Below are 21,726 nucleotides of genomic sequence, written 5' to 3' on the forward strand. Positions count from 1 at the left end.
TATCCTTTATAGGAGCACTAGGGCTCGACTAGGCAAACCCGTTTAAGGGGCACAAAGGGTCTTCATAGACCTACGTGTGGAGCTCTGCGAAGACAGGGCTCACCCATTTCTTATCTATCTATCTATCTTATAACTTACTCAAAAGGCGCACGCACGTGCGAGCGCGCACACACTCTCTCCCTCTCTCTCTTACTTACGACAGTATTTGTTTCAGTCTTTTCACCTCTTTCTCCAGTTCTTCTGTCTCTTCCTTAGCACTCAGCATAATGCATAGTTTCTTGAACTCTATATATTTTATATCTTCTGTTGCTAACTTTCCTTTGGCTGCGATGTTATCTGTACTCTTTTTATAATTTTCTAAAGTTTCATTTCTCAATGTTGATGCATTTTTGACTTATGGATCATCTTTTTCGAAACACTGACAGCTAATACTACACCAGCTGCAGATACTGCATCATACACCAGACACTGTGCAATCAAGCTATTTTCATGAAGATTCTCTACTAGGCATTGTTTGTTTATTGAAAAACCTCTTTCTACAGTAGTGTTGCCTTGAAACAAAACAAGTACTTTTTGTGTGAAGTGAATCAGTTCTTTTGAACCATTGTGTTGAAAATAGGCGGTGCTAAAAAACTGACCAATCGATCAGTTCGTTTTGCAATATCAGCTTCCACAGAAGATAATTTTTTGTCTCAACAAGCACTTCTAATGCAGCAGTTACTCTGCAGGTCCTAATATACGAATTGGTCAAAATTGCAGGATTGAAGCAGCTGGCACCTCTAACAAACTTGAAAGCAAGAGGGCTTTTGACAATAATCTTCATACAAATATCAATCAGAAATTTTCTGTAGTCTGCATTGAACTGAAGAACTTGCACATCTTTTATTCCCTTACCTTTTAAAGGTGCTGAGGCTGCAAATTCAATGTCAACAGCATGGAAGGACTCGAGGTTTTTCTGTTTTCTTCAAATCAATCTAGAGAAGTGTCTTACTAGTATTTGCTGACTCTAAAACCTGGTTCTTTACACTTCCTCCAACAGGTGTTCAAGCATAGTACTCAGATCAGAGAACATAAAAGGCAAATAAAGATCATTACTCTGATAGTTGGAGAGATACTGTTCTAGTTCTAAGGAAACAGAACGCATGAATCCCAACTGTGCTGGGAGCACATCATTTCTTACAAAGCTTTTTATAATTACAAAGTTTTATGATACAGGAGGTTTTTCCTCAAAAGCATCAACATAGGGACTTTTTAATACATGGCAGCATTTCCACAGCTCTTTCAATAACTTTTGAGTTTTTGACCCATCTGATAGAGCAGAACTTCAGACGAAGGAGATGTGATCCTTTTACGCATTTGTAATCTGCACGTCTACTTGGAAAGTCCATGAAGAAGTAATACAGCTCCAGATCTAAAAGAGAATCACCTAAGTAATTCTTTAGATCATTCTGCAGCATCTTTTTCGCATCCAAACCAGTGTCTTTCAATTTTTGCAAAAATGTCATCAGAAGGTCCTCAACAGTAGCATGACCTAAAAATGCAGATGTAAGATATCTTGTTTGAACTAAGTTTCCTTCCCAAAATCTAACAGCCATATCCATTTTACCCTTCTGAGCAACAGAATTTATATTTTCATTGAAAGAAATACAAAAGCAAGGACACTCTTTAACCAAGTTTGTCAGTTCTTTTTGGAAGTATGGACCTAGTCCATATGTAACTAGGTATTCAAGTTTATCCTTGTACAACTTGAACGTCTTCGCAATTTTGCTCTCAGGAAACATGATTTTAAAAAGATCGCTACAAATGCCAAAACTTCTACCAGAAGAATAGGTCCCAACTTGAGTAATAGCCCACAATATGTCTGCAGTAATAACTTCATCCTTGATGATAAAATAGTTAAGAGTGCTTCTAGGCATAACAAAAGTATGCTTATCATTAACAACTGAAGTTAGCACTTCAAAAAGTTCAGCTTTCACTGGAACAGAGTTCGTAGTTGATGGAGCAGCATTCACAAGAACAGAGTCTGTAGTTGCTTCCCGGGCAGGTATTATATGAAACAGTTTCTTGCTGGAACTTCAAGAGTTTACTCTTTCATTGTGGCTTTTGCCTTTGGCATGAGATTGAACTGAAGACACCCAAAATGTTGCTAATGTCAAAACTAGTCCTACACAAAGAGCAATACCATTCATAGTTATCACTTTCCACTCTCTGAAGCCAATTCCAATCTGAATTTATTGTTGAAAGAAGTCTTTCCTCTTATTTTATTCATTGTCTCTGAAAAATAAGTGCAACACCAATATAAATACACACATAAATCAATATAGACTATTATGCCTTTCAGCGTTCAGTCTGCAAGTCTCTGTGAAATTACTAAACGTCGCCACAATTCTCTACAGTATTAGCAGAATATGGGAAGTTTGTGACTGTCTACAATGCAAAGAGATGCTGAGTGTGCTGTAGCCACATTTTGTTCTATACCTCTTATCTTAAAATTGTTAAAAACTGAATCTCACCACTGTCGTCTTGTCTCCCTCTACTTCTCTTACCCTCCACAACATAGTCCATTATTCTCCTAGGTAACCTATCTTCCTCCATTTGCCTCACATGACCCCACCACCGAAGCTGGTTTATGCGTACAGCTTTATCCATCAAGTTTATTCCTAACTTAGACTTTATCTCCTCATTCCGAGTACTCTCCTGCCATTGTTCCCAACTGTTTGTACCAGCAATCATTCTCGCTACTTTCATGCCTATTACTTAAAACTTATGAATCAGATATCCTCAGTCCACCCAGCTTTCGCTCCCGTAAAGCAAAGTTGGTCTGAAAACAGACCGATGTAAAGATACAGTAGATTCGCCCGGGAGCTTGGCGGTAAAACGCCGATGACGACAGGGATGATACCGTCAGACCACACTATCTACACTAATGCCTACGACTGTAGGGAATTAAAATTTGTGAGTGTGCATAACTACCCTATTCATAGTAATTCTTCCTGAATGTAATAAGCCAAAAATACTCCATATTAACAGTAGAAGTGTTAAAAATAAGCTAAACAAATTAGAAATACTGCTCCATATCTTAGGTGAAGTCTATGTCTTGGTTATATCCGAAACCTGGGTTAAAAGCAACGAGGCCAAATATTACAATTTAAGTAACTACTCATGTTTGTTTGCTCACAGATATACACAAGGGGGTGGTGGGTCAGGGATATTTATCCAAAAAAGTGGGAATTTAAAATTCTTAACAAATGTGAAATGAAACACAGCTTGATCTGGGTTGAGATTTGGGGAGACATCTCAGCTGGTAATTCCAATTCAGATAGTCTGCATATAATTGGAGGATACAATCCTGTGAGGGGCAATGCAACGTCACTTTTAACATCTTTGGAAAATTTCCTTTCTCAGACTAACAATACTCCTTGTTTTTTTTATTGGTGATACAAATATTGAGACTTTTACTGAATATCATTTAAAAAAGCAGTATATAAATATCCTTTCATGCTATGGGTTCACACTGTGTAACAAAATTTATGCAACACGCACGACTGACAAATCATCAACTCTTCTGGATCATGTAGCAGTTAACACAGATAAAATATATTTCACAGTTTCGAACGTAGATAATGACATAAGTGATCATAACATCCTTATCACAGATATGGTATGGCCACACAAGAGAACCTACTGTATATCCAAAACAATACTTTGACTTTACCCTTAAAATAAAGGGATAAAATTAATTTAAATAACACTAATTTCCTGCCAGAGAATGCAACACATTCTGCCCAGGAATTTAAGATGAACCACATGTACAACTCCCTTATTACTCAAAAGCAAAAAAACACAAATAGAGGCAAACACCATACCATGAAGAAGAAAAACGCATTCAAAATAGAAGTGGCAACTCCCTGGATAACATCTGAATTGATAAAACTTGTTAAGCGACGGAACACTCTTCACTCTAAAGATTGGGCAACACAAAGATAATATTCCTTTGAGAGAGAAATACATTAAATGTAGAAATTCAGTAACGTTCTTAAAAAGAAAACTTAAGACAAATTATTATTCAAAAAAATTAAACGCGTATGATAAAAATCCTAAGAAAACGTGGGAAATTTTGAATGAAATTATATATAACAAAAAGCACAGCTCAGAAACTTGCAAAACTCTTGTCAACAAGGAATGTGGTAATTAATGATAAACAAGAAATTGCTAACGAATTCAATAAGTATTTTACATGCATAGCCGATAATATTGCATCTCAGATAACCACATGATATCACAGATCTGAATAGTAACCGCCAGCATGAATCCCTTTTTTTATATCCAACAGATAACGTGGAAGTCAAATGTATAATTAAGAATTTAAAAAGTAAAAAAAGTTGCGGAGTAGATGGGATTACAGCTACTATGATCAAAAGTTTTGATGAACAGCTAATAACTAAGCTTGTTACATTAATTAATTAATCCAAGTCAACTGGGGTCGTACCACAGGCTTTAAAAATTGCTAATGTTATCCCGATTTTCAAAGGAGGGAACACTAGTAACGCAGGGGACTATAGACCTATATCCATACTACCCATCATTTCCAAAATATTAGAAAGCATTATAAAGGTAAGACTAATGGCTTTTCTTAACAAACACAGATTTTTTTATCGATCCCAGTATGGCTTCAGGGAGAATTCCAGCACAGAACTCGCAGTTACTGATCTTGTGTCGATGCTTCGGGAAAGCGTTGACGGTAACCGGATTGCGGCCGGATTGTTCATTGATCTTGCTAAAGCTTTCAACATGGTAAATCACGAAATTCTGTTATCTAAATTAGAAGATGCTGGAATTCGTGGTGTTGCATTAGAGTGGTTCCACAGCTACCTTAGCGAAAGAAAGCAATTTGTTTCCTTCAATAATTATCAGAGCACGGACAAGGAGGTGAATTGTGGGGTTCCACAAGGGTCTATCTTGGGCCCTACCTTGTTTCTGATATACATAAATGATATAAATATTCTAAATTTAAAGGGTAAAATTATGCTTTACGCAGATGACATAAATGTATTCTACACTGGTGACAAAGTGGACTCGGTGATCAATAATATGCAAGAAGACACCATCGCAATAAACAAGTGGCTCAGTATCAATAAATTAACTATGAACGTCAAATAAAACTAAATATATGATTATAACTAAGACGAGTATAAAAAATATTAATCATTCAAAGATATATATTAACAACATGGAAATGGTGAGGTCGATCACTTTAAATATCTGGGTCTAATAATAGATAAACATTTAAGCTGGGTAGAGCATGTTGATTACATTGCAAAAAAGATAGCCCCAGTATCTGGGCTTTTGAGAAGATTAAGATATATTGTCCGTAGGAAAGTTCTACTTGCAGTATAGTACTCACTCATCCACAGTCACTTACAATACCTAAACGTAATTTGGTCTCGTTGCAGAAAGACAGTCCTTCATGAACTTATGGTAATACAAAATAGAGCAATCAAAAATATCCGGAATCTTCCTTTTGACACACCCACTTGAGTTCTATACACTAATAGTAAAATCATGCCCTTATCTATGTGCACTGCTTTTAGATCATCAATATTTATTCACAAAAAAAAAAAAAAAAAAAACTAAACAGTGTCCTGCACAATAGTAACTTCACTTCACCCTGAATTCAGACATTCATAATTATAACACACGACAAACAGGTGACATAGCTCTCTTTCAAATACACTCGTATAAGTACGGCAATTGTAGCTTTAAGCTCTCAGCCATTCAATCATATAATCATCTTCCAAGAGATTTAAAATCAGTTTCCAATCTGTCATCTTTCAAAATTGAATTAAAGAAAGTACTATGGAATCAGTACCTAAGTAAGTAGATGACTTTCTTGATAAGACTTTGTGTAATGGTAACGTAAAGGAAATATTTGGAGTAACGTTCATTATAACAAATTTATATATTTATTTGCAGCCAATGTATATGTATCATATTAATTTTAGACGCTAAACAAATTGTATTGTACAATTCCTGTATATGAGCCTTTGGCTCATTGGAATTAATTAATAAAGTAATATACATATATACGATGTAGATGATATAGATGACGTAGAGCTGACTTCCTTCTTACAGAATACTGTTGATCGCAAATAAATAAATAAATAAATAAATAAATAAATAAATAAATAAATACATAAATAAATAAATAAATAAATAAATAAAAAAATAAATAAATAAATAACAATGGATGAATAATATTATATGCATAATATAGGCTACTTGAAGTACAGCATATAATATACTGCATCCATTGTTATTATAGGCCTACTTGAGGTATTGCCAAAAAAAAAAAAAAAAAGAGAGGAAAAGGCAACAGAAACTGAAAACAGTATTAGTGGAAAATGGGAAGTTTGTAACTGTCTACAATGCAAAGAGAGATGCTGGGGGATGAGGGCTTCACGTCTCGATGCCGGGTTATTAGAGAAAATCAAAAGTTATTATTCTAGTAACTGTACTGTTACTACTGTACTATATAAGTATTACTTTTAAATAAAATCACTAAGTTATAATGCCAACCTAAATAATTATTCTTATTACCTGGACTTTTGGAGTGCAAATATCCAATGTAGATTATAAAGAATGATAATATTTGTTCTGGTATATTTTATTATTTTTTCCAGTATATGGTGCAAAATTCCAGTATATTTCCAGTACCTATAATAAATGCCAGTACTTCCAGTATCAGTAGACACCCTCAGCAATAGTCCAGGAGCAATTTTTTTCACATCATGATCATCATAAAATATAAAAATTGAGTTATGTCTATGTGAAATATCTTTTTTCTTTTAGTGTAATTAAAATTTGTCAAAACCCACACACCACTTCTTTTATAGTAGTATTTTAAAACTGAGATAACTGGCCTGAGGAGCATTTTATACATACCTAAAAAAGTGTTAAAAAAATTGTTAAATTTTTAATATCTCAAAAACTGTTGTTGATAGAAACTTGAAACTTTGTATGTTGTATCATATTGATACCGACATAAAATGAGCATAATTCTGAAGTGAAAGGATGAAAATTGTAGATTTTAAGATATTAAGAAACTGATCTGATTAGTATTAAATGAGGTGGAATCAGAATTATTTCCTTTCAAGGTTATTATATGATATTGGTGTTGACACCAAACAGTGAATATGAGAGTAATCAACTGAAGTACAATATTCTAGTTTACATTTCTTAATTTGTTTCTTCTTTGAATAACAAAACGAATAGTGACATACAGAATAATGGGATTGGATTGTTGGATGCGCTAGCGAGTGGTTGGCTGTTCCAAGAGCTCCGTGTTATCTCAGAGACAAAGTAGTTAATAATGAGAGAGAGAGAGAGAGAGAGAGAGAGAGAGAGAGAGAGAGAGAGAGATATTTAGCTCCACAAATAATTGTGTTTGGTGTTTATTTGTAGTAATCTGCGATTAGTAGCATTTATTTACAGTTTTCACACTGAGTAGTTCCGTAGGCGTTCGCTAGACTACAACCGGTAATTTAGGTCTGCGTGAAAGAAGATATATCTTTCTTTTTAATAGTATTATTAAAATATCAATAGGTCTGTTGATAAAATACGGTACTTACAAAGACGGGATATTAAAAAGAATCGTGACTTCGGCAGCGGTTATATCTATTAGTGCAGGCATTTGACAGGGTACCGTATTTCAAATAGCAGTTCAACGGTCGCATCTATCATGAAGGTAATAACTTCTTTTAATAATGCAATACTGTTGCAAATTTTGTTTAAAGAAAGGATTTCAACAGAATAGACAGTATTTCACTGGCGAAATAGTTAACAGTCGTAACTGTCATTGATTATTGTCGCTCTTCTTATTCAAATATTGGCATTGTTGGCAACAGTCTGTGAACAAAGGGTGTTGTGTATCAAGAAAATATAAATAAAAATCAGCTGATTCTTGTATTCCGATCATTGTAGTTCTGAGTAGGCAGTTAAAGTATCCGTAATTTTTATTTCACACCCTCGACATTTCAGTATTCATGAGCGGTTAGCTAATAATCAAGTTCCCACCGTACATTCCAATAATTGCAATTTAAGTCACTGGCGTAATTTACACAGAAATACTTTTGAGAAATTATTGTAAACCACCTCATATTTTTCAACATTTAAGGACACTTTTATTCTTCGTCCCGCGGAGTAGGAAAAATAATAGTAATCCACCATCTGTAAAGATCACATAACCGCATTTCAGTTGATTGTAGTGTAGATACAGTATATTAGATAGTAACTTGCCTGTTATATTTGTGTGTATTTTTGTGCAAACGGCACGTTTCATTTCTATTACAGCATAGTAGGACAAGTAGTACTAATATTAATCTGTATACGTGTTTAACTTTGTTGGTAATCTTTCAGTACCTACCGGTAGCTCTTGCGAATATCTAAATTTAGGCCTAATTGGAATTTTCATTCCTATTTGTGCTTAGTAAGAAGCTAGGATACGTCTGAACATAGTTTTAACATTATTGTAGTGTAGTATAGTAACTTATTAGAAATTAGAGTGCCTATTCTATAATTTTGAGTAATTTTGCGAATTTCGAACTTTAATGGTAATTTTCTTTTCTGTTTTTGCTTGGGAATAACCTGTTGTAAATAGAATACGTCTGAACGTAGTTTAAAATTACTGTAGTGTATTGTAGTATCTGTACTTCGTCTGAAAGTAGTTTAAAATTATTGTAGTGTATTATAGCATCTTATTAGAAAGTAGTGTGTTTATTCTATTACTGTGAAATATTTGTATAGTATAGTACCGTTTCTGTGGTATCTGTAGTAACTCTCTTACTAAAATTCTGATGTTGTAATTACGGTAGAATTAACTGCAATTAAGAATTGTGTAATTCTTGTGTATTTTTCTCTGTTTCCAGTAATTAACAGCAATTTTCATCGTGTTAGCATGTTGTCGGAATAAAAATAGTACAATTAAGTAGTATTGTAGTGTAGTAGTAGCCTATATTAAATAACTTACTGTCATGTGTTCTTTGTGAACTAACCTAGACAATATTTCTTTCCTTTCATTTTTATTTTGCACAGAATAAGTTATCTTATTTTTCCTTTTCTTTTCGTTATTTAGTAAAAAAATGACTAAGCAATGCGAGTGTAGGAACTGTGGGTGTGGCCAGACATTAAGGAGCTTGAGGGAGATAATTAGAATTCTCTCAGAGGACAGGAAGGAAAGTAGGCCTCCAAACAATGCACAGGATACAGTAGGTGTAATATAGGGATTGGAAGGAAATGGGGGGAATTGTGGAAGACAGGTGGTCTAATGTTTTAAGTGGAAGGAGATTGCAGGCTAAGGGCTCCATTCAGGATCAAAATTCAGGACAGGTGTCGATGAGAAATCGGAACGAGTCACTGCAGGTAGAACAACCGAGGGAAGATGAGGAACAGGGAACTGTTGCTGAGAAGTTTGGAAGTAGGAGAAAGGGAAGAGCTAGGAAAGGGAAGTTTGGAGTAGTGGATAGGAAAAGACAGGTGGAACAGGGTCATGGGTTGGAGAAAAGGGAGGAGGAAGTAGCTTCTGCAGCTGTCAGGAAAGATAGGACTGACCAGGAGGGGAGGGGATCAAATGAGGTGGGTAGGGTTGAGGCTCTGGTCATGGGGGATTCTATCGTTAGACAAGTCGGGAAAGTGTGTGGAGGAAAGGGTACCAGGGTAGAGTGTTATCCAGGAAATACGTTAAGGCAGATGCTGAGGAAAGTAGAAGAGAAGGAGGAGGGAAAGGAGAAGTGGTAGTGTTTCACGTTGGTACTAACAACGTAAGACAAGCAGGTGTAAGTACCAACATAGTTGGTGATGTGTGAGATCTGGTAAATGCAGCACGGATGAAGTTTAAGGAAGTGGAGATTGCTATCAGTGGAATACTGTGTAGGAGGGATACTGACTGGAAGGTGATTGGGGATTTAAATGAGACTATGGAGTGGGTATGTGGGAAACTGGGAGTGAAATTTCTAGATCCTAATGGGTGGGTAGGAGATAGGGATCTGCGCTCAGATGGCCTTCACTTAAACCGCAGTGGTACATATAAGTTAGGAAATTTGTTTGGAAGGGTTATAGGGAGGTACATTCAGGGAAATAGGGTGCGCTAGGGAGCGGTGATAAGGGAACAGGGAACTGGAAATCAAGTAGGGATGACATAAAACTGTTAGTGCTCAACTGTAGAAGTACTGTAAAGAAAGGAATAGAATTAAGTAATTTAATAGATATATACTTACCAGATATTGTAATAGGAGTTGAATCATGGCTGAAAAATGATATAATGGATGCAGAAATTTTCTCACTGAACTGGAGGGTGTATCGTAGAGATAGGATAGGAATGGTAGGAGGGGGAGTATTCATTCTCGTGAAAGAAGAATTTGTAAGCTACGAAAAAGTTAAAGATGACAAGTACAAAATTCTAGGGGTAAGGCCCATTTCTAAAGATAATAGACAACTTGATGTCTTTGTAGTGTACAGACCAGAAAAGCGTAGCGCAGATGCTGATTCAGAATTATTTGATAAGATAATCACCTATGTGGGAAACGATAATGAAAGGAACGTGATCGTAGCGGGTGATCTCAATTTACCAAATGTCAATTGGGAAGGTAATGCGAACGACAGGAAGCATGACCAACAAATGGCAAATAAGGGAAGGGCACCTGATTCAGAAAGTGATGGAACCAACTAGAGGGAAGAATATCCTGGATGTGGTGCTGGTAAAGCCAGATGAGCTCTATAGAGAAACCGAAGTAATAGATGGTATTAGTGATCACAAAGCTGTTTTGGTGGTAATTAAAAATAAATGTGAAAGAAAGGGAGGTCGTAAAAGTAGGACTATTACGCAGTACCATATGGCTGATAAAACAGGCATGATGGAGTTTTTAATAAGTAACTATGATCGGTGGAAAATGATAAATAAAAATGTAAACAGACTCTGGGATGGGTTTAAAGCAACTGTTGAGGAATGTGAAAATAGGTTTGTACCTTTAAAGGTGGTAAGGAATGGTAAAGATACACTAGGGGCCTATATTATAACAGGGAAGTAAAGAGACTAAGAAGGAGGTGCAGGTTGGAAAGAAATAGAGTTAGAAAAGGCTGTGGAAGTAAGGAGAAATTGAAGGAACTTACTAGGAAATTGAATCTAGCAAAGAAGTCAGCTAAGGATAACATGATGGCAAGCATAATTGGTGGCCACACTAATTTTAGTGAAAAATGGAAGAGTATGTATAGGTACTTTAAGGCAGAAACAGGTTCCAAAAAGGACATTCCAGGAATAATTAATGAAAAAGGGGAGTGTGTATGCAAGGATCTTCAAAAGGCAGAAGTATTCAGTCAGCAGTATGTAAAGATTGTTGGTTACAAGGATAATGTCCAGATAGAGGTGACTAATACTAAAGAAGTATTAAAATTTACCTATGACAGCAATGATATTTACAGTAAGATACAAAAGTTGAAAACCAGAAAAGCAGCTGGAATTGATAAGGTTTCGGGGGATATACTAAAGACAATGGGTTGGGATATAATACCATATCTGAAGTACATACATACATACATACATACATACATACATACATACATTATCATTATAGACTGTTATGCCTTTCAGCGTTCAGTCTGCAAGCCTCTGAGAATTTACTAAACGTCGCCACAATCCTCGATTTGCAACTAGTGTTGTGGCCTCATTTAGTTCTATACCTCTTATCTTTAAATCGTTAGAAACAGAGTCTAACCATCGTCGTCTTCGTCTCCCTCTACTTATCTTACCCTCCATAACAGAGTCCATTATTCTCCTAGGTAACCTATCCTCCTCCATTCGCCTCACATGACCCCACCACCGAAGCCGGTTTATGCGTACAGCTTCATCCATCGAGTTCATTCCTAAATTACCTTTATCTCCTCATTCCGAGGTCCCTCCTGCCATTGTTCCCACCTGTTTGTACCAGGAATCATTCCTGCTACTTTCATGTCTGTTACTTCTAACTTATGAATAAGATATCCTGAGTCCACCCAGCTTTTGCTCCCATAAAGCAAAGTTGGTCTGAAAACAGACCGATGCAGAGATAGTTCCGTCTGGGAGCTGACTTCCTTCTTACAGAATACTGCTGATCGCAACTGCGAGCTCACTGCGTTAGCTTTACTACACCTTGATTCAATCTCACTTACTATATTACCATCCTGGGAGAACACACAACCTAAATACTTAAAATTTTCTACCTGTTCCAGCTTTGTATCACCAATCTGACATTCAAATCTGTTGAATTTCTTATCTACTAACATCATGTTCGTCTTCGAAAGGCTAATTTTCATACCATACTCATTTCACCTATTTTCAAGTTCCAAGATGTTAGACTGCAGGCATTCGGCACAGTCTGCCATTAAGACCAAGTCGTCAGCATAGGCCAGACTGCTTACTACATTTCCACCTAACTGAATCCCTCCCTGCCATTTTATACCTTTCAGCATATGATCCATGTAAACTACAAACAGCAAAGGTGAAAGATTACAGCCTTATCTAACTTCTGTAAGTACCCTGAACCAAGAACTCATTCTACCATCAATTCTCACTGAAGCCCAATTGTCAACATAAATGCCTTTGATTGATTTTAATAATCTACCTTTAATTCCACAGTCCCCCAGTATAGAGAACATCTTTTCCCTCGGTACCCTGTCATATGCTTTCTCTAGATCTACGAAACATAAACACAACTGCCTATTCCTCTCGTAGCATTTTTCAATTACCTGGCGCATACTGAAAATCTGATCCTGACAGCCTCTCTGTGGTCTGAAACCACACTGGTTTTCATCCAACTTCCTCTCAACGACTGATCGCACCCTCCCTTCCAAGATGCCTGTGAATACTTTGCCTGGTATACTAATCAATGAGATACCTCGATAGTTGTTGCAATCCTTCCTGTTCCCTTGCTTATAGATAGGTGCAATTACTGCTTTTGTCCAATCTGAAGGTACCTTACCAACACTCCACGCTAATTTGACTACTCTATGAAGCCATTTCATTCCTGCCTTCCCACTATACTTCACCATTTCAGGTCTAATTTCATCTATTCCTGCTGCCTTATGACAATGGAGTTTATTTACTATCCTTTCCACTTCCTCAAGCATAATTTCACCAACATCATTTTCCACCTTCCCATAAGCTTGACTGTTTGCAACACCACCATGATGATTTCCTTTTACATTGAGAAGATGTTCAAAATATTCCCTCCACCTCTCCAGTGATTCCCTGGGATCTGTTATGAGTTCACCTGAATTACTCAAAACACTGTTCATTTCCTTTTTCCCTCCCTTCCTAAGATTCTTTATTACTGTCCAGAAAGGTTTCCCCTGCTGCTTGACCTAGCCTTTCCAGGTTATTACCAAAATCTTCCCATGACTTCTTTTTGGATTCAACAACTATTTGTTTCGCTCTGTTTCTTTCATCTACGTACAAATCCCTGTCTGCCTCGGCCCTTGTTTGGAGCCATTTCTGATAAGCCTTCTTTTTACGTTTACAGGCTGCTATCACTTCATCATTCCACCAAGATGTTCGCCTTTTCCCATCTTTACACACAGTTGTTCCTAGGCATTCCCTTGCTGTTTCTACTACAGCATCCCTGTATGCCATCCATTCACTTTCTATATCCTGAACCTGCTTACTGTCTACTGTTCGAAACTTCTCACTAATCATATCCATGAACTTCTGTCTAATTTCCTCGTCCTGGAGATTTTCTACCCTTATTCGTTTGCAGACAGATTTCACTTCCTCTACCCTAGGCCTAGAGATACTTAGTTCACTACAGATCAGATAATGGTCTGTATCATCGAAAAATCCCCGAAAAACTCGTACATTCCTAAAAGATTTCCTGAATTCAAAGTCTGTTAAGATATAGTCTATTATGGATCTGGTACCCCTAGCCTCCCATGTGTAGCGGTGAATAGCCTTATGCTTGAAGAATGTATTCGTAACAGCTAAACCCATACTAGCACAGAAGTCCAGCAAACGCTTCCCATTTCCATTAGCTTCCATATCTTCCCCACATTCACCAATCACCCTTTCGTATCCTTCAGTTCTATTCCCAACTCTCGCATTGAAATCGCCCATTAGCACTATTCTATCCTTGCTGTTGACCCTGACTACGATGTCACTCAATGCTTCATAAAACTTGTCAACTTCATCCTCATCTGCACCCTCACATGGTGAATACACGGACACAATTCTTGTCCTAATTCCTCCCACTGACAAATCTACCCACATCATTCGCTCACTTACGTGCCTAGTAGAAACTATGTTGCGTGCAATGGTATTCCTGATAAAGAGCCCTACCCCAGACTCTGCCCTTCCCTTTCTAACACCCGTCAAGTACACTTTATAATCTCCTATCTCTTCCTCCTTTTTCTCCCCTTGCCCGAATATCATTTACTCCTAGCACATCCAGATGCATCCTCTTTGCTGACTCAGCCAGTTTTACTTTCTTCCATAAGCCCCATTAATATTGATAGCTCCCCATCGAATTCCATTTCGTTCGCCAAGTTGTTTCCAAGGAGTCCCTCGCCTGTCAAATGGGAGTGGGACTCCATTACTCCCATAGGTCCGAGGCTTGCTTAAAGTGTTCTGAGCTCGGTAAATTCATGAAGCAGGATGCTGCCCTACTTGCACATACTCCAAGTGAGGATCTCTCCTCTAACGGGTTATGGACCACCGGTGAATTGTGTAGTCCTAGCCGCCTGAGCACAAGGAGGGCCACGACTCAGAATATGTCCGAGATGCCCACTCCCATTCCATAGCAACTGGTATCCCGACTCTCAGGACCACTTACTAGGCCACTCAGCCGTTGCCCATGGTTCACGAACTAGGACGTGACTACAGTAACCCACAAACATGAACCATCTGAAGTACTTGTTTGATTATTGTTTGCATGAAGGAACTTTGCCAAATGAATGGAGAGTTGCTATAGTAGCCCCTGTATATAAAGAAAAGGGTGATAGACATAAAGCTGAAAATTACAGGCCAGTAAGTTTGACATGCATTGTATGTAAGCTTTGGGAAAGCATTCTTTCTGATTATATTAGACATGTTTGCAAAATTAATAACTGGTTTGATGGAAGGCAATTTGGGTTTAGGAAAGGTTATTCCACTGAAGCCCAACGTGTAGGATTCCAGCAAGATATAGCAGATATCCTGGATTCAGGTCAATTGGACTGTATGGGAGACTACTGGCAAAATTGAGTGCAATTGGACTAGACAAAAGAGTGACTGAATGGGTGGCTCTGTTTCTAGAAAACAGAACTCAGAGAATTAGAGTAGGTGAAGCTTTATCTGTCCCTGTAAAAATTAAGACAGGAATTCCTCAAGGCAGTATTATTGGACCTTTATGTTTTCTTATATATATCCATGATATGTGTAAAGAAGTGGAATCGGAGATAAGGCTTTTCGCAGATGATGTTATTCTGTACAGAGTAATAAATAAGTTATAAGATTGTGGGCAACTGCAAAATGACCTCGATAATGTTGTGAGATGGACAGTTGGCAATGGTACGATGATAAACGGGGATAAAAGTCAGGTTGTGAGTTTCACAAATAGGAAAAATCCTCTCAGTTTTAATTACTGCGTTGATGGGGTAAAAGTTCCCTTTGGGGATCATTGTAAATACCTAGGTATTAATATAAGGAGAGATCTTCATTGGGGTAATCACATAAATATGATTGTAAATAAAGGGTACAGATCTCTGCACATGGTTATGAAGGTATTTAGGGGTTGTAGTAAGGATGTAAAGGAGAGAGCATATTTGTCTCTGGTGAGACCCCAATTAGAGTATGGTTCCAATATATGGGACCCTTAACAGGATTACTTGATTCAGTAACTGGAAAAAATCCAAAGAAAAGCAGCTCGATTTGTTCTGGGCGATTTCCGACAAAAGAGTAGCGTTACAAAAATGTTGCAAAGTTTGGGCTGGGAAAACTTGGGAGAAAGGGGACGAGCTGCTCGACTAAGTGGTATGTTCCGAGCTGTCAGTGGAGAGATGGCATTGGAGGACATCAGTAGACGAATAAGTTTGGATGGTGTCTTTAAAAGTAGGAAAGATCACAATATGAAGATAAAGTTGGAATTCAAGAGGACAAATTGGGGCAAATATTCATTTATAGGAAGGGGAGTTAGGGATTGGAATAACTTACCAAGGGAGATGTTCAATAAATTTCCAATTTCTTTGCAATCATTTAAGAAAAGGCTAGGAAAACAACAGATAGGGAATCTGCCACCTGGGCGACTGCCCTAAATACAGATCAGTAGTGATTGATTGATTGAATGCAGATTATCACACCAAAACAGTTACAAATGTTCATTACTGGTGATAGTCCTTGATCATGTATCATTAGCCTCTACAGAGATATGTTACAACAAAAATAGTCATTCTTTTTAACATCCCAAGAGGGTAGGTCTAGGTGGCAGAACTGGAACATCGTCCCAATAAGTAACATGCCAGAACATGCTCCACTAGGCACAGAGATTGAAGTTCTTTTGTTCTTAGTGGCTATATCAATTGCTCTGATAATGCAACTACCTGTTTGTGGAAATCCCATGTATTGACACCAAGGTTAGAAATCCAACTTTGCGCGGTTCATTGGAATATTAACCCACAGCGAGTGACAATGACAAAACCACTGGTCTGGATTGGTTATACCCTTGGTCTGGAAAAAACCATTGACCTAGATTGGTTAGACAATCGGTCTGGACAAAACCACTGGTCTGGAAAGACATTTTCATGGTAAACAAAAGGGATCGTGGGGGCATAAACCCCAGGTTAGTCCACAAATTGGCATACAGACCTCTAGTATTCCCAGGAAGCACAACCTGTATCACCATTAATTTAAGAGTTTTCATTGTGGTGCAGATGGCAACAAAATGCATTTAAGTAAATAACTATGTTCAATTATGTGAAAGATACCATATGGCACAATTCAGCCAATAGCACCATTCGTTCATACACCTACTTTCCAGTAAGTTATATATTAACTGGGTCAATACTGAGAAAAGTATGGATTCCTTCTTTTTAAGAAGAGACATACATTCCAAATATGCTGTAGTTTTATTATACTTTACTATAAAAGGAAAGTAACTGTTAATGGCTGGTTGGTGGGCTCCCAGCAATGATAATGAACACTTCTATCTCCCCTACATGCCATACCAGGTAGGATTTATAAGATTTACCCTCCTAAGTTTCAAGACAAAGTGATTTTTTTTGTCTTCTAATATTTTGCTTTACGTCAAATCGACACACACAGGTCTTATGGGAACAATGGGATAGGAAAGGGCTAGGAGCAGGAAGGACGCGGCCATGGCCTTAATTAAGGTACAGCCCCAGCAATTGACTGGAGTGAAAATAGGAAACCACTGTAAACCACCTTCACGGCTGCCGGCAATAGGATTCGAACCCACTATCTCCCAAATGCAAGCTGACACCTACGTGCCCCAACGACAAAGTGTTGGCACGGTATTCCAGTTCTGCCGGCCTAGGTATAAAAATGAAGCAAGTCCTCCTGCGCTTCTTTATGGGAATGAGTACTGAATGATACAGTTTGTTGTAACCAAATCCATCAGGTAATACTAAGGAACAATTTAAGAAACAGCCTAAAAAGAAAGATATTTTATAATTTTTGAGACTGTATCCCATGTATTCACATCCTTTTCTGAAGTAAACTTTCTTTCTGTGTTTGGTCTTTTGCTGCCATTGAAAGGCGAACATATTCAAGCATGATATACATGATATCTGTCTTGAAATAGTGATTGCAGAAGTTCTGAAAGAAACTGATTTAAAGGAAAATGAAGTCTACAGACACGGAAGTAATGCCATTTCAAATGCATAATGTATGCAAGTATCAGACAAGTTATACAAAACCAAACCCCATGGTGCAACAGCCCCGGAGGACCATGGCCTACCAAACGACTGCTGCTCAGCCTGAAGGCCTACAGATTATGAGGTGTCACGTGGTCAGCATGACGGATCCTCTCAGCCGTTATTCTTGGATTCCTAGACCGGGGCCGCTATCTCACCATCAGATAGCTCCTCAATTTTAATCACGTAGGCTGACTGGACCTCGAAACAGCCCTCAGATGCAGGTAAGAATCCCTGACCTGGCCAGGAATTGAACCCGGGGCCTCTGGGTAAGAGGCAGGCACGCTACCCATACACCGCGGGGCCGTCAAGTTATACAGTGTAAGTGAAACTAAATTTAACTTTTCTTTATGGGTCTCTTATGCCCTCTGTTTGTACTGTGTGTAATAAAAATTTTCTTGCTATTGTTAGAGTTAATAATAATTATGAGATTGCCAATCACTTCTAAGTATTGATGAAAGTAAGGAAGTGATCCTGAGTTTACTGATATGCTACTGTAATAATTCAGTGTCACCAAACAACATACGCCTAGACCTATTTGATCAATATATCAATAGGTTCTCTTCTGGCAATGCATTAAGGGGTGTAAATTAATGGTCCTTATGTAGACACTACTATTGCATGTCTTTGTCTCATTCTGCAGTGAATTTCTCGATGCTTGCCAGGGACCCACCAACCTGTCCCTACAAGAATGTTTCTTACAGGATGAAAACGACCTACAGGAAGCATAATTCCTCAGTTACTTCCTTCAATCATTACCTGTTTACAGATACACGTATTCTCCATCAAGAGCAACAGAATCATAGTAAAATTCTTCATCCTCAGGAATGTGTGCATACCCATCCGTGTGTGGAAGAGAATAGTTGACGTTAATTCCGACTTCGACACAGTACAGTCTTTGACAGAAAACCATGCACTTTCAAATTGTCAAGACATGCACCTGTAACCATACTGTCTCTCACTTCGTCACTTGTCACATTTTGGCAACACTCCAGGGGATGCTACAGGCCTGCTAACCTGCGGATTATGCCCCCAGACCAACAATTTTGCCACTTTCCAGACCTAACCAGTCCAGTACGACGGTCCTGTTACTAGCCGGATGTAACTTATCCAGGCTATGTCCTACCCTATCAAGACCAATGGTCTTGTCCAAATCAATATTTTGTAGATGTAACATATTTTTCATCATCTTTCACATTATTCAGTAGCTATGTACAGTGTAATGCCGAAGATGGCAAGCCTCTGGTCGGAGCCGCCACTATGTTGGATCTAAAAACTACACTTCACAAACCAGGTACAGAATTTTTACCCATACTTCTGTTAAGGGACATAATTTGAGGACATTTTAGACACACTCCATTGTTTAGAAATAAATATATTCAACAATAAATTGGAGACAGAAGGGTAAATATGGATAGGCCTACCAATGCTCTCCAACCATACAAAGAGATAACTTATCCAAGTAAGACCGAAATGCACATTCCAAATCTGAAATATCCAATTATTGAACACTATCGATCTCCATTATTTTCTAGCATTTCATCTTTCCAAAAGAATGAGCACCTGCAACAACAAAGGAAAGGCAACGAAAATACAGGCTTACACTAAAACTAATCAAATCACCAGGGAAAGAAGTATATTTTCACTCAGGAGTTTGAGTTGCCTTTACAGAATATTAATACCATCAAAGTACTGTAAAAACTCTGACCTCACTAATGCATCTCAAAAAAAAAAAATAATAATAAAAGAGAAGCATAATTCCTCAGTTAGCCTACTTCCTTCAATCATTACCTGTTTGCAGATACACGTATTCTCCATCAAGAGCAACAGAATCATAGTAAGGTTCCTCATCCTCAGGAATGTGTGCATACCCATCCGGGTGTGGAAGAGAGTTAGTTGACGTTAATTCTGACTTCAACACAGTACAGTCTTTGACAGCAGTACTTTCTTCATCACTTCCCTCGACTTGTTTACATTTTGTATCAGAACACGACAGATTACCTTCACTAGAATGAGTGAGAGCATCTCCAGAAATTTCATCAACAAGTTTATCTAACGAAACACTGCTTCCGTATTCAAAATCTAACGATCGAAAACTACTTTCGGACTTAAGTCTATGAACTTTTTTCGGGGGAGGCCTCGGTGGAACTTTTTTGGTGGGATCCGATTTACCTTCGAGGGTATCCTTTTGGCCATCGCGTTTGGCCGCATTCAGTCCATTTACTTCTATAACTGTTACATAATTAGAAATGTTGGGGTGGGTATTACTTCGTGCTCGACGAACTTCTAATGCTTTACCAACGACTGAACTTCGGTCAGGTAAATCGCTACGTGATCGTATAACACGCGAGTCGGACAAAGAAATTGATAGTTCACTAACACACTGGTGAACCGAGTCTTTATTTACGGTGTCCGAAGCCTGGGCTTTAGACTCAGATGTATTTACACTACAGCAACCTGTAACACTTTCATCCAAAACTCCTGGCAAGTCAGTTTTACTATCACAGTCTTCAGCATCTGTTTCCTTATCCTTTGAACTGCCATCACTATCACTTTGAGCACGTGCTTTGTGTTCGGCAACGTCTAATAACAGTCTTTCCAAATATTCCACATAAAACTCCTCCTTTTCAAGTTCTTCCCTCAACACTGCTACTTTTTGTTTGTGTTTCGCGAGATTAGCTCTGACGTCTTCTTCCCAGGCTGCTGGTAAATCACTCCCGGGAAATCTCTGAACCCAAACGTTTCTGAAGTCACCAAACACACTCATTGCACTACCAAAAATCTACAATATTCATCTTAAATCGAAAGTTGGTCCCTGGCACAATACATCATCACACCCACAACCAACACCCGTGCCGCTGCCATGACACAACTCTCCATTCATCCTCTTTGCTCTCCACTTTCCGTCACTAAAGAGTAAATAAATAAGTGTTTACCACGATCATGGAGAAATAATAATCGACCATAAGTAAACAATAGAGCCATTTGCTGACAGCACACGTCAATCAATGAATCACTACTGATCTGCATTTAGGGTTTCGTCCAGGTGGCAGATTCCCCATCTGTTATTTTCCTAGCCTTTTCTTAAACAACTGCAAAGACATTGGAAATTGATTGAATATTGCCCTTGGTGAGTTATTCCATTCCATAAAGGCCGGTCTCCAGTGATTAACATTTAAAGGCCGGTCTCCACTGATTAACATTTAACACCAACATGTTAAATTTAACATGTTACAATTAACATGTATATTGTGATTGTGTCTTCCAAATGACTTTGCATGTTAACTCAGAATGTTGAGCTTAACACTTTTAACATGTTGGCGTGTTTTCCGCTCCAAGTGGTAAACATGTCAAATCAATTCGTTGTTCGTGAGATGTTGGTACAGCTTCGGTAACTTCTTTGCCGTTTCCATGTCAACAGATAGCCAAACGACGCAAACGATGTGCTTCTCATGAAGTAGGTTTATAGTTACAACACTCCGCAACACTCATTCCCTTTCATTCTCTTTCATCCTCTTTGTTACTAGCTACAAATACAGTACCGGTACGCGTGTCGTTCTCTCTGCACTATACTAAAATTTATAGTCAGAAATAGAGTGGGTGTGCAAAAAGCCAGCATTAAGTAAGGGCATATAACGATGTTGATGGGGGCGTTAAACCATGTGCAGACTCCTTCGAAAATGATTGTGAGTACAAGATGTTGATGGTGATTCATCTGTTGGATGGAGGCGATAAGCTATGTGCAGGATTCATCGGTAGGAGTAGACTATGTACCGGCACCGGGATTTACCCTCTCCCTAC

General features: G+C 38.1%; 1 protein-coding gene across 1 annotated transcript in view; it reads right to left on the reverse strand.

Moving 5' to 3' along the window:
* Positions 1 to 20,804, reverse strand: part of RhoGAP1A (Rho GTPase activating protein at 1A) — a 594,034-nt gene extending 573,230 nt beyond the window's left edge. The window contains exon 1 of the mRNA XM_067141809.2: positions 19,717 to 20,804. Coding sequence (XP_066997910.2) covers positions 19,717 to 20,692 — 976 coding nt within the window. The 5' untranslated portion in view covers positions 20,693 to 20,804. The remainder of the gene's footprint in view (positions 1 to 19,716) is intronic.
* Positions 20,805 to 21,726: the final 922 nt, after the last annotated feature.

Source organism: Anabrus simplex, chromosome 2 (assembly GCF_040414725.1).
Source record: "Anabrus simplex isolate iqAnaSimp1 chromosome 2, ASM4041472v1, whole genome shotgun sequence".
NCBI classification, from domain to species: domain Eukaryota; kingdom Metazoa; phylum Arthropoda; class Insecta; order Orthoptera; family Tettigoniidae; genus Anabrus; species Anabrus simplex.